Source organism: Rhinatrema bivittatum, chromosome 3 (assembly GCF_901001135.1).
Source record: "Rhinatrema bivittatum chromosome 3, aRhiBiv1.1, whole genome shotgun sequence".
NCBI classification, from domain to species: Eukaryota; Metazoa; Chordata; class Amphibia; order Gymnophiona; family Rhinatrematidae; genus Rhinatrema; species Rhinatrema bivittatum.
Window position 1 is genome coordinate 265,898,783 of NC_042617.1, and position 13,408 is coordinate 265,912,190.

At 43.7% G+C, this 13,408-nt stretch overlaps 1 protein-coding gene across 1 annotated transcript in view; it reads right to left on the reverse strand.

The window, feature by feature from the left end:
- Positions 1 to 13,408, reverse strand: part of ARHGAP18 (Rho GTPase activating protein 18) — a 276,486-nt gene that overhangs the window by 95,918 nt on the left and 167,160 nt on the right. Inside the window, 1 exon segment of the mRNA XM_029596814.1 lies at positions 12,022 to 12,113. Within this exon segment, the coding sequence (XP_029452674.1) occupies positions 12,022 to 12,113 (92 nt within the window).

Genomic DNA, 13,408 nt, shown 5'->3' on the forward strand with positions numbered 1-13,408 from the left:
CAGGGAGGTGAGGAAAAATCTAACAGAAAGGGAGAAAGAGCTCTGTTTCTACACCAAAGAAGCTCCAGGTCAGGAGAACTGCACGCCCTATGTCCAGCAGGGATGTCCCAACAGGGGAGCCTGGTCTCTTTAGGAAGGACTAATGGGGGTGGGCAGTGCTTTCAGATAAGTATCTGTTAGTCTTCTACCTTCTCAGTCCTGCCCTGAAAAGCAAGAAGCTAATATTCTCAGCAAACTCACCCAGCACGATGTAGTGAAGTCTGGACCACAACTTTCCAGGGACCATACTTGAGTTCTATACTGGGCTCCTGGAATTCTTCATTATGTTCAGAATACAAATCTGAACTCATACAGATTTCCAGAAACAGCACCCTCTTGAGGTCATTCACGGTACAGCATGCTTTTTCACTAGTGAAAAGCAAGTTTGCTTTTTGTACACACGCTTCTCCATAGAAAGAAAGATGAATTAGCCATGACACATGGATGACATCCTCCAACAGTGCCAAAGGGATCCATTTCTCTAGCACAGTTAAATTTTACGACTGAGCATACACAGGAGTATCTGCATGTGCACTGCCTTACGAGTCCCTCATGTCATTGTAGAGCTTAGCTTTAGCTAGGGAGGCAGGCAAATATTAAGCATGGGTAATTCATCCTGCTGTCTACAGAGAACCCCTTTTATGTAAGCAAACTTGTTTTCTCCAGTGACAAGCAGGGCTGAAATAGCTATAACACATGAGGAGTCCCAAGCTGAGGGTTGCATCGTAGATCACTTAACGAAAAAGCAACCCAGTCCCCACTCCCCTCTGCCTGCCCCCCAGAGGAGAGTAGATTACTGAGTAAACAGGCTGCACAAAACTGCCCACAGTTACTGTCGCTTCTCAACAGATTGTCCAGACAGTAGTGGGATGTGAAGGTGTGAATTGACAACCAAGTTGCATCTTTGTGAATGTCCTCGATTGGGACAGCTCTTAGGTGAACCACTAAGGTAGCCTTCGCTCTTACTTGATAAGCCTTAAAAGAATCCTTACTTGATAAGCCTTAAAAGAATCTGTGATCTGGAAGCCAGTCAGAAAATAGCAACGGCTACTCCTAGGATCATAGATGATGAAAAACTGAGAAACTTGATAATGTGGTTCTCTTCAGATAAGAAGCTGAGGCCCTTTTGCAGTCCAGTGAATGGAGGGGCTTTCTCCCTTTATGTGCATGAGGTCTTGGAAAACGAACAAAACAGTGGCTTAATTCAAATGAAATGCAGAAACCCTTTTGGCAGAAACTTAAGATGAGAGCAGAGCACCATCCTGTTGTAGAAAAACTGTACATACTGAGAATAATGAACCAATGCTTGTAGTTCACAGACTCTTCGACCCGAAGTGATGGCAACTAGAATACCACTTTCCAGTAAGGAATTTAAAGACGCAGTCTCCAAAGGCTCAACGGGAGGCTTCATCAGTTGTGCTAAGATGACATAGATCCCATGGCACCAGTGGCCTTGCAAATGGAGGTCTCACATGCCGCAAACCTTTCATGAACTTCAATACCAGATGGAAGATGGAGATCGGCTTTCCATCCACTTGAGGGTAGTAAGTAGCAATAAAACAGAGATGGACTTTGACTGATGACTAACTGAGGCCTAAAGAGGGGAGGAAGAACAAGTACTGAAGCAGGAAGCCTGTTTAGTAACAGTATTGTCGGCAGAAAAAGACCAAATGGTCCGTCCAGTCTGCCTAGCAAGCTTCCCATGGCAGCAACTGCTGCTCCATGCAGGTCACCCCCATGTGTCTGTTGAGGGTAGTAACTGCCCCTCCGTGCAAGTTACCTCATGCCTTACGTTAAGGATAATAATACTTACAAGCAAAACCAAGCAACTGTCAAACCCATAACAAAATTACTGCAACATTTTTACATGGTGAACAGCCTTCCTGATAATTCAGACAAGGCTGCTTGAATGTTCTTTGTTTTTGGTCTTGGCCATGGAAGCTTTATCCCCAATATCAGCGTATCAGAACCCCAGACCATAAAAGTAGGGGCTCAGCATTGGCTGTCTTCAGAATCCAATACCCTTTTTTACTTGCCCCACTGTCAAAGTGGACAGTGATATTGCAGTTGTGTCAAAATCATCAAGGCTAATAGGTTATGGGGCGGATTTTCAGAGCCCTGCTCGCGTAAATCCGCCCAAAACCGGGCGGATTTACGCGAGCAGGGCCCTGCGCGCCGGGAAGCCTATTTTACATAGGCCTCCCGGCGCGCGCAGAGCCCCGGGACTCGCGTAAGTCCCGGGGTTCTCGGAGGGGGGGGCGTGTCGGGGGCGTGTCAGGGGGCGGGCCCCGGTCGTCGCGGCGTTCCGGGGGCGTGTCGGCAGCGTTTTGGGGGCGGGTACGGGGGCGTGACTACGGCCCGGGGGCGTGGCCGCGCCCTCCGTACCCGCCCCCAGGTCGCGGCCCAGCGCGCAGCAGGCCCGCTGGCGCGCGGGGATTTACGTCTCCCTCCGGGAGGCGTAAATCCCCCGACAAAGGTAAGGGGGGGGTGTAGACAGGGCCGGGTGGGTGGGTTAGGTAGAGGAAGGGAGGGTAAGGTGAGGGGAGGGCAAAGGAAAGTTCCCTCCGAGGCCGCTCCGATTTCGGAGCGGCCTTGGAGGGAACGGGGGGAGGCAGTGCGGCTCGGCGCGCGCAGGCTATACAAAATCGATAGCCTTGCGCGCGCCGATCCAGGATTTTAGTGGATACGCGCGGCTCCGCGCGTATCTACTAAAATCCAGCGTACTTTTGCTTGAGTCTGATGCGCAAGCAAAAGTAGGCTGATCGCGCTTCTTTTAAAATCTACCCCTAAGAGTAGTAATCCCCCATGCCTTCTGTTAAAGGAATTAGCTACCACTCTGTGCAGGTTACCCCCATGCCCCCTTTTTTTCATGATCATCCTCAAGCCTTTATGGATCCACAGTGTTTATCCCATGCCCTTTTGAATTTGTTTGCAGTTTTTGTCCTCACCATCTATTCTGGAAGGGCATTCCAGGCATCCACCACCTTCTCCATGAAAAAATATTTCCTTATGTTGGTTATGAGTCTTCCCCACTGGATTATCATTTTGTGGCTCCTAGTTCTACTGTTTCCTTTCCAAAGGAAAAGTTTCAAAGTTTGTGCATCATTAAATCCTTTCAGGCATCTGAAGGTCTGTATAATATCATAAGAACATGCCATACTGGGTCAGACCAAGGGTCCATCAAGCCCAGCATTCTGTTTCCATCAGTGGCCAATCCAGGACATAAGAACATGGCAAGTACCCAAAAACTAAGTCTATTCCATGTTACTGTTGCTAGTAATAGCAGTGGCTATTTTCTAAGTCAACTTAATTAATAGCAGGTAATGGACTTGTCCTCCAAGAACTTATCCAATCCTTTTTTAAACACAGCTATACTAACTGCACTAACCACATCCTCTGGCAACAAATTCCAGAGTTTAATTGTGCGTTGAGTGAAAAAGAACTTTCTCCGATTAGTTTTAAATGTGCCACATGCTAATTTCATGGAGTGCCCCCTAGTCTTTCTATTATCCGAAAGAGTAAATAACCTATTCGCATCTACCTGTTCTAGACCTATCATGATTTTAAACACCTCTATCATATCCCCCCTCAGCCGTCTCTTCTCCAAGCTGAAAAGTCCTAACCTTTTTAGTCCTTCCTCATAGGGGAGCTGTTCATTTCCCTTATCATTTTGGTCACCCTTCTCTGTACCTTCTCCATTGCAACTATATCTTTTTTGAGATGCGGCGACCAGAATTGTACACAGTATTCAAGGTGCGGTCTCACCATGGAGCGATACAGAGGCATTATGACATTTTCCGTTTTATTCACCATTCCCTTTCTAATAATTCCCAACATCATTTGCTTTTTTGTCTGCCGCAGCACACTGAACCGACGATTTCAATGTGTTATCCACTATGATGTCTAGATCTCTTTCTTGGGTGGTAGCACCTAATATGGAGCCTAACATTGTGTAACTATAGCATGGGTTATTTTTCCCTATATGCATCACCTTGCACTTATCCACATTAAATTTCATCTGCCATTTGATGCCCAATTTTCCAGTCTCACAAGGTCTTCCAGCCTCTCCTCATAAGTCTTCCAATACAGACCCCACACCATTTGGTCACCCTTCTTTGGACTACCTCCATCCTTTTTGAGATATGGGCTCCAGAACTGAACACAAGACTCCTGGTGAGGCCTCACCTAGGACCAATACAAGAGCATCACTACCTTTTTTTTTTTTCTTACTGGTTATTCCTCTCTCTATGCATCCCAGCATTCTTCTGGCTTTAGCTATCGCCTCGCTGCCTTCAGATTAGCAGATGCTATCACCCCAAGGTCCCTCTCCAAGTCCTTGCATATTAGTCTTTCACGCCCCTCCCCCCATCACATAGAGTTCTTTTGGATTACCACACCCCAGATGCATGACTCTGCAGTTCTTGGCATTGAATCCCAGCTGCAAAACCCTCAACTAGTCTTCAAGCTATCTTAAATCAATTTTCATTCTCTCTACAGATCTTAGTATCATCCGCAAATAGACAAACTTTACCTTCTATCCCTTCCGCAGTTACTCACAATGATATTGAACAGAACTGGTCCCAAATCAGATCCCTGTGGCATTCTGCTTAACATCATTCTTTCTTCAGAATAGGTTCCATTTACCATTACACACTGTCTCCTGTCAGTTTGCAATCTATGCCACTATCATGGTGCCCACTCACAGGCTTCTCATTTTCCTCACTTATTTCCTATGCAGGACTGTATCAAACGTTTTGCTGAAATCCAAGCAAAAAACACATCTAGTGTTCTTCCTCAATCCATTTCTCCAAAATCAATCAGTTTTGTCTGACAGGACCTTCTCCTGGTGAATCCATGCTGCCTCGGGTCCAGCATCCTACCAGATTGTAAATAGTTCACTATCTTTTTCTTCAGCAGAGTCTCCATTAAATTTTCCTACCACCGAGGTGTGGCCAACTGTCATCTGTAGTTTCCAGCCTCCTCTCTGCTCCCACTCATGTGAAGCAGGAACTCCACCACTCTTCTCCAATCTTGTGGCACCAATCCACTTTCCAAGGATCTACTGAACAGGTCTTTCAGCAGATCGGACACTACGTCTCTAAACTCCCTCAGCATCCTGGGATGCACCTCATCTGGCCTTGTCCACTTTCCTAGTTCTTCCCATACATTCTCTTCTGTAAACAGAGTTGCGACTACTGCACCCCCATCTATATTCTAGTCAACCAGCATCAGTCCTGCTCCAGGGTGTTTTTTTAGTGAACACCGAACTGAAGTATTTGTTTAATATTTCCGCCATTTCCTCATTTCTCTCCACACATTGCTCATTGTCACCTTTCAATTTCACTATACCACTTTGGACCTTCCTTCTTTCGCCAATATATCTGAAAAATGTTTTGTCACCTCACTTTGCCTATTTGGCAATCCTTTCTATTGCTTGACTTTTTGCTTCCTGATTTCTTTCGTCTCCCTCAGTTTCACCAGGTATTCTTCCCTGTGTTCCTCTTTTTGGGATCCTTTATACTTCTTGAATGCTGTTCTTTTTGCCTTTATTTTTTCAGCCACCTCCTATGAGAACTAGATCAGTTTCTTATTCCTCTTAGTTTTGTTTACTTTTCTAACATATAAATGTGTTACCTTTGTAATAGCTCCTTTTAATTTGGCACACTGTTGTTCCAACTCCCCCATTTTCTTCCACGGTCTTTTAGATCTTCCTCTAGGTACATCCCATTTTGATAAAGTCTGTGTTTTTGAAATTCAAAATTTGGGTCTGTGTGTGACTTCTCTGTATTCTAGTTGCAATATCAAAACATAATGTTTGATGATCACTGGTGCTCAGGTGGGCACCCATCTGGACAGAGATATTATTCCCATTAGTGAGAGCACCAGGTCAAGTATCACACCCTCCCTCATGAGTTCCATTAACATTTGTTTGAGCAGAGCCCCTTGAAGGGCATGCACTCTCTATCTACTTCTCATAGATTCTGCAGAAAGGATTCTCCAGTCTACATCCAGCAGATTAAAATCTCCAATGAGCACCACTTCTCCCTTCTTTCCCACCTGTCGGATGTCTTCGACCAGATCTCTGTTCAGTTCTTTTGTTTGAGTCAGAGGTCTGTAAACTACACCAATAAAAATGGATCCACCATCTTTTTTTTTTCACTACCGAATGTCCCTTTCAGTTCAGTTGCTTGGATATCATTTTTGACATAAAGAACTACTCCTCCCCCTTTTCTATCTTCCCTGTCCTTCCTTAAATTATATGCCAGAATAGCCATATCCCAATCATGAGAATCCGTGATCCATGTTTCAGGTTAGCAACAATGTCCAAGACTGCCTCCACCATTAGAGCCTGCAGGTCTGGGATTTTATTGCCCAAAGTACGAGCATTTGTGGTCATAGCTTTTCAATTATTTTCCTTTGATTTCCTACACTTCCTTTTCTGCTTTCTTGATCTGATTGATTTTATTTTCTCCTCCAACTTCATGTATTGCTTTGTAATGTCATGCCAATTTCATTGGCCACCTCCTGCCATCCCCATTCTCTAGTTTAAATATCTGATAATATATGATCTGAATTTCTCACTGAGCATTTTCCTTCCTGCTACAGAGAAATTTAGGACGTTCTTTTCATAAAGCCTTTTACTGCTCCATACATTGCCTCAGCCTCCAATGTATTCAAAACCACTTTCTGTTCATCAGGTTTTGAACCAGGAATTGAAAGTATCTATATGAAATAGCCTTTCATTTCTCTTTCTATGACACCAAGATAAAAATTGCTTTCATGTAAAACTGCACGGCTTTCTGGTCAAAATCACATTGTCCTCAACCTCCATAGATAATAATGAGACTACTATCAAGCACTCAATATCCATACCATCAATTTGTGGGAGGGAAGGCTTAGAAGATATGAGTTGACCCTCCTCTTCAATTAGATGAGCTGGTTCGGATCCCAGAAGGGTGGGTATACTGACAACCTGATGTAAGAGAACCACACTTGCCTAGGTCAAGCTGCAGCAATGAGAACATGTGCCTGGTCTTTTGTATCTTCTGCATCGTCCTCCCCACCAGTGTAATTGGAGGAAAGGCATACAGCTGATCTGTAACCTACCTGAACGGAAAAGATTAGAGTTTGATCTGAAGAATGAAGCAAGATTTGTCAACTTTCCTGTTTTGTGACATGAACAGGTAGATTGCCAAGTGACTCCAGAGGCCAAATAGCCTGTGTGTCACACTCTGGTCCAGGGACCACTCAGAGCAAAAAACTCTGCTGTGGCAATTCACCAGCATGTTGGAGATCCCAGGAAAGTAAACTGCTTGGAGGAATGCTCTGTGACTGAGAACCCATCCTTAACATTTTTATAAATTCCTGACAGAGGGTGCAGTACTTTGTGCCCCCTTATTTGTTCATGTAGAACATTGCCACTTGGTTGTCAGTTTGGATCACTATTTTCTTTTCCTGAAGGGGATGTGATAAAAATGCATGGCTCTCAGCTCCAAAAGGTTTATATGGAACAGGCGTTCCACTGCTGACTAGATCCCCTGAGTTCAGAAGGAGCCCGTGTGTGTACCTCAGTCCCTGGTGGATGCATCTGTCGCCAGCATTACCAGATGAAGTAAGACTCAAAAGAGGAGGACCTATTTCCAGGACCTTTGAATCTAGCCACCAGTGGAGAGATGATTTCATTTCTATGGCTACTCATACGAAATGTGACAAGGGCTGACGTAGCTGATCCCATTGAGAATGGAGGCCCCATTGGAGAATTCATGTTGAAGTTCATCATGGGGATCATATAGACCACTGCCTCCATGTGTCCAAGGACATCCAGGATTTCTTAGGCCACTACTTGATCTTGCTTCAGCAAGTTCTGGACCAGAGCACAAAGACAAAAGGCCTGATAGGAGAGAAGGAATGATTTCTCTTCTGATGAGTCTATCCCTGCCTTGATGCTCTGTGTAGAGATGAAGTTCGACTTGGGAAAACAGACTATGAATGCTAGTGATTGAAAAAGCTGGAAAGTCTCCTACATGGAGTCCAATGCCCCTGCTTGGAAAGGTCTTGCACCAGCCAGTCATCTAGATAAGGAAAGAAAAATCCTTTGACAACAAAGATGTACTGCCGCTAATGCTAGGCATTTTGTGATAACCCTTGGGGCTACTGAAAGCCCAAAAGGTGAGAATCTTATATTGGTGGTGAGAGGAATCCACCACAAATCTGAGGTATGTCAAATGAAATGGATAGATAGGTATGTGAACATATGCATCTTTCATATCCATGGCATACATCCAGTTCGTTTGGATAAAGGATAGAATGGTGTGGAGAGCATTCATTCTGAACTTCTCTCATAACAGGCTTTTGGTCAGTCTTCATCAATCCAGGATTGGTGTCAATTCTCCTGACGTTTTGGAGATAAAGAAATAGTGTGAATAGAACCCATTGCCATGGTCTTTGGGTAGGAGGACAGATTCTATCTGCTGGCTGATAAGCGACTACATCAAGACAGAGCTAAGTCAAGTGAGAAAGTTAAACATTGAAGCAGCGCTGGGGGATGGGAGAAGCACAAACAGTAACCAGATTCCACAATTTTGAGTTCTAAATGATCCTTGGTAATCTTCTGCCACTCTATGAAGAGCATGTGAATCCTCCCCCCTACCAGAAAAGTTGAAGCCTGAGGGCCGAGTCTCATTAAAAACTAGGCCTAGGCTTGGTCTGAGCCTGCTGAGCTTATTTCAGTACACAGGGAGCCCAAGGCCATGCTTCAAAAGGAGGAATGGTTCCGACTTTTCACCGACCTGTGAAGGTCTTCCGTCTTCCAAGTCCTATTCCTCTGGGATTTCGGCAAAGTCTGACCACAATCATAGCAGTCGGTTGAGTCATGATTGGTCCCAAAAATCACAACTGTCTGCGATGGACATCTTACAGCCATAAAAATAGTCCTTAAGACTACTGGAAGTGGCCTTCCTGGAACCAGAAAACGTGAATTATTCATTTTTTTTTCCAGGTGGCACTGAAGAGTGCTTTTGAGGAACTGCCGAGGCAGCAAGGCAATTCAAAAAATGATTTTGAGTTTGAAGAAAAACTGCAGATCGCAGAAGGTAAGAAAAATAAAATAGAGGGAGGGTACAGGTACGTGTGGAAGATTGGAAAAAACCCCCAAAAAACAAGACTGAGGGGCTCACAAGGCAGCATGTGGGAACTCTTATGCATGCTCAGTAGAAAAAGAAAAAAAATCTTTACTAGAGATGAGTTCATTTGGTGCCGTTGAACGATGTCATCCATGTGTCATGGCTTATTCAGCATGTCAATCGAGAAACTATCTTCTCACAGTGAAGAAAAGCAGTCTTATGGTCTCTCTTCCACTTCTCATAGTCCACCCTCTCTCAGAAGGGACAGGGACATGAACCATGATAAAGTCCTTTGAGGAACCAGAGCACACTGGGAAAATTACCTTCCACATGCCAAGAATGTTTCATTGGGTTCAGTTATACTCTCAGATATGTCTCAGTAAGCTTTTTACATTCTCTGAATAAATGGGAAGACCATCCCTCCCCATAGCTAGCACAGGTGTCCCAACAAGGGAGTCTGGTCTCTTTATGAAAGTGCCAGGACCTCCATGGGCCCAGATCACATTGGGAAAATATGCTCCTGCATGCCCAAGTAGGGCTCACTGGGCTGGTGGGCAGGCAGAAAAGAAAATGCTGGGTAACATTCATGAGATCTAGACAGAATAAGGACTTAGGCACCCAATATCCAAGGGGTCTGTGGACCTCTCGATGGGATCACCAAGTTATTCCTTGACGGCAATTTCTGGAGGCTTCTGCAGGCAACTGCCAGAATTATGGCCTATGTCAAGAGATCCTGTCCTGTGGTGGTGATGGGGTAGAGGTTGCTGATGGAGGAGGTCACTGACCAGAAAACTCACTCTTTCTTCCCGATCCGCACATTCTCTAGGACTTTTATGCTTCCCTGTTCCATCACTTTAATCACTAGATTCTCTTTCCAATAAGAGAGATCTTCATAATGGCTGACAATTCTCCATTTCACCCTTGGATCACAGAATATAGCCAGAATGAAGCTTCGAGGCTTCCAGTAGCACTAGAATTGCCTATGCCATTCCCTGCTTTTATTGGAAGTTCTGTCTTGAGAAGAGAAGGACTATAGGGATAGTTTCAGCAATGTTGGCTAAGGCTAAAGCCGAAATCAGTGCATCTGTGGAACCTTGGAAGTGCTTCAGAACATACACCAACATCACCAACTGCCTCATATGTAACCAATTCTGAGACCAATCCACATTTCAGAGGAAATAAGAAGCTATTTTCCAGCACCCTTCTATCAGATCACACAGGACAGGGGTGCTGCATCTGCTTACTGCCCATACTGAGGGCATGCCTCATGATAAGGTGTAGTGCATGAGTAAAGGAAGAACATGTAACCCCTGTCACACATTGCTTTGTTCATGTTTCACCCACTGTTCATCTAAAAAAAAAAAAAAAAGCCAGAAACAGACATATCTCTTCGATCCAGCCACGCCTCAATCATCCCTTGGATCGTCTCCAAGATGTTGGAAAAAGTATGGTTCTGGACCATCAACTGGGCATTCAACTCTGCCCAAATGCACCCCAATAGAGATGATCCCTGTGCCAGCCTTATCCAGTTGCCACCAGAGTGTTGCATTTTAGCTGGTCCAGTGGTCGCTGATGAAATGATTGCTATTACCCTCTGCCACAGGCAGTTGTATATGTATGTAGGCAGAGCACCAAGTGTACATGAAAGATATTAGGCAATAACTAAACGTTCCCCTTTGCAACCTGGAGCTAAAAAGTTGAGCAACAGCCTAAACCCAACATTCTTGGCCACTTGTAAATCCAGAGTAATCATTTTCCTGATGTAGCATGTGACCAGAGGCTGCCTGTTTGCCTCAGGATAATGAGACAGCGCCCCCACCCATCTAACCCAGGCTCTGCCTTTAGGTTTTGGACTACCCATCAGTGTCATCAAGGATTGAAAGTGTCAGGTGGTCAGGGTATGAGATGGTTTTCCTTTCCTGTGGCTGTGCAGCTCTTGTTTTGGGTGGTAGAGGGTTTCCTCTGAGTGTTAGCTTGTCATGATAGTTATAGGTCATGGAAGTGGTGGAGAAATGTCTCACTTTTTTCCTCCCATATAATTTACTCCTTTCTGCCCAAACAGGAGGGATGGTGGACACTTTCAGCCAGTTATCCCAGTACCTTCTTCAAAAGGACATCTTTGTCAATCCCTAGTTCCTCTTCCTGGTAGAAGAGTCAGGTCTCAATGTTAAGGGGCTTCTGCAATGAAGGACCTCATCATGGAATCATGTGAGGATCTTAAAATTTCCTTTGGTTCAGCCTCATTCAGTCTGGTGGATCTTTAACGTACATTGTTACATTGCTAGGTGTATGCAATCAGTCAGAGCTACCTGGAGAGTGACAATCATCGGGCAGGCATAGGAAGCCAGATGATTTGAGCGGGAACTTTTGTTTTTATATCTGAAACACACAGAGCTTATGACGGTTTCAAATGACAGCACATCCCTACTAGGGAAGGAAGTGAAACATGCATAAGCTTGGGTTTTGTAATACTTTTCAAATTTGACCTTATTAAACATATCCTCACTCTTATTGCATTAAGGTCAATTTCAATATGGCATGTGCCAAACTAGGATCCCACTGGTTACATTTTTAGGAAGTTACCAGATGGACAGATTGAAGGCGCTCTGTGCTTTGGTACATGAGTATAAAAGTACTACAATTAAATAAAACCTGCTAACTTAAATGTTCTATGTACTCAAAGCTTACAGCAATAAGGCAGGAATAGTACAGCATTTCAAACGGCAACATTAAAAGTGAATGAATAAATGTGAGCAGGATGATGATCTACATGAGCTCTTGAGGTCCTTGGAGTTCAATCAGGCTATGACCAACAAAAAAAAATAAAATAAAAATTGGACAACTGTTTATGCCTACTTACTTTTTGAAAGATCAGTGGTATCTTGGTGCCCGACACTTTTCTCTGATCCTGTTCCAACAGAATTGACAGTGAAACACCAAAAAGGCCGGATTCTGTATAAAGCAAAGTAAATCAAGAGTCACTCTCCACATGTATCCCATGAGAGGGCGACCTTTCTACAAGAGCTTTTATAACCTTTTTACCCCTGCTCCATACACTAATTTACTGCACACATACTAAACTGCCACTGAAAACATCAGCTTTTATAACCTTTTTACCCCTGCTCCATACACTAATTTACTGCACACATACTAAACTGCCACTGAAAACATCAGCCCATGTCACCATGCATTTAATTGATTTATACCAGTTAAGATCGAGACCTTGCTGGGCATGAAGCTGCTGGACTGTTTTAATTTGCTTGTTAAATTATGTTTTGTTTGTGGATCGTTATGTATGTTATATTTTGTAAATTGCTTAGAGCTTAGGCATAAAGCGATCAAGAAATTTTTAATAAACTAAAACCTTAAAGCCTTTAAAAAAAAAAAACCCCCACAAAACATTAGCTTTTGATAAAAAAAAAAAAAATAAATAAAAAACCCACCCAATACATGAAGTTTTCTGACAAGAGAAATACTAAACACTTTGTGCTAAAAGAGGGAAACAAAAAATGAAATGAAACACGAAAGCAAAGATTTTTCCGGGCACACCCCTGCTATCAGGCTGTCATGGAATTAAATGGAATGTAGGATGCCTACATAGTTCCTTGCGCAGAGAGATAAGTTGAGCCAGTCCTGGTTTCACCCCACTGAAAGCATGGCGATGTAGATCCGATTCTCCTATTGAGTTCCCTTAGAAAAGCAGGACTGCATCTTCATGCATACAGTGGGGGTAAAACCAGGACATGGAACTGGGTGGTCACTCTACAATTGGGAGTGCGCTGGCTAATTTCAGGTCCTGGAAAACAGTTGTGAACAACAATTTGTCATCAAAACTGTCTGGATCAAAACATGTGTTTTTCTCACAGCTCAGTGTGCTTTTTAAAGCAACACAATCATAATTACTGTGATATCATACAGGACCATCATAACACCCGTGCAAATAAAAAGAAAAAAAAATTACTTTCCTTTTTGCTCGACATGATATCATGTTTCATATTACTGCATGTAGCAGTAATTGTAGCATCTGCCACTAGAATTATGATGGAACATAATTTTTGCATGAAGTGATTTGTGGCCCAAATATCTTTCAGAATATGATACATGGAAAAGCCCCTGATGCTGTCATAAGATATCATGTCGGGCATTTGATTGAGTGAAAAGGAAAGTAATCTTTTTGCTTTTTATTTGCAATCTAAAAATATTTCACAAGAAAAATCTAGTGCAATACATGAGCCTATGATTATACA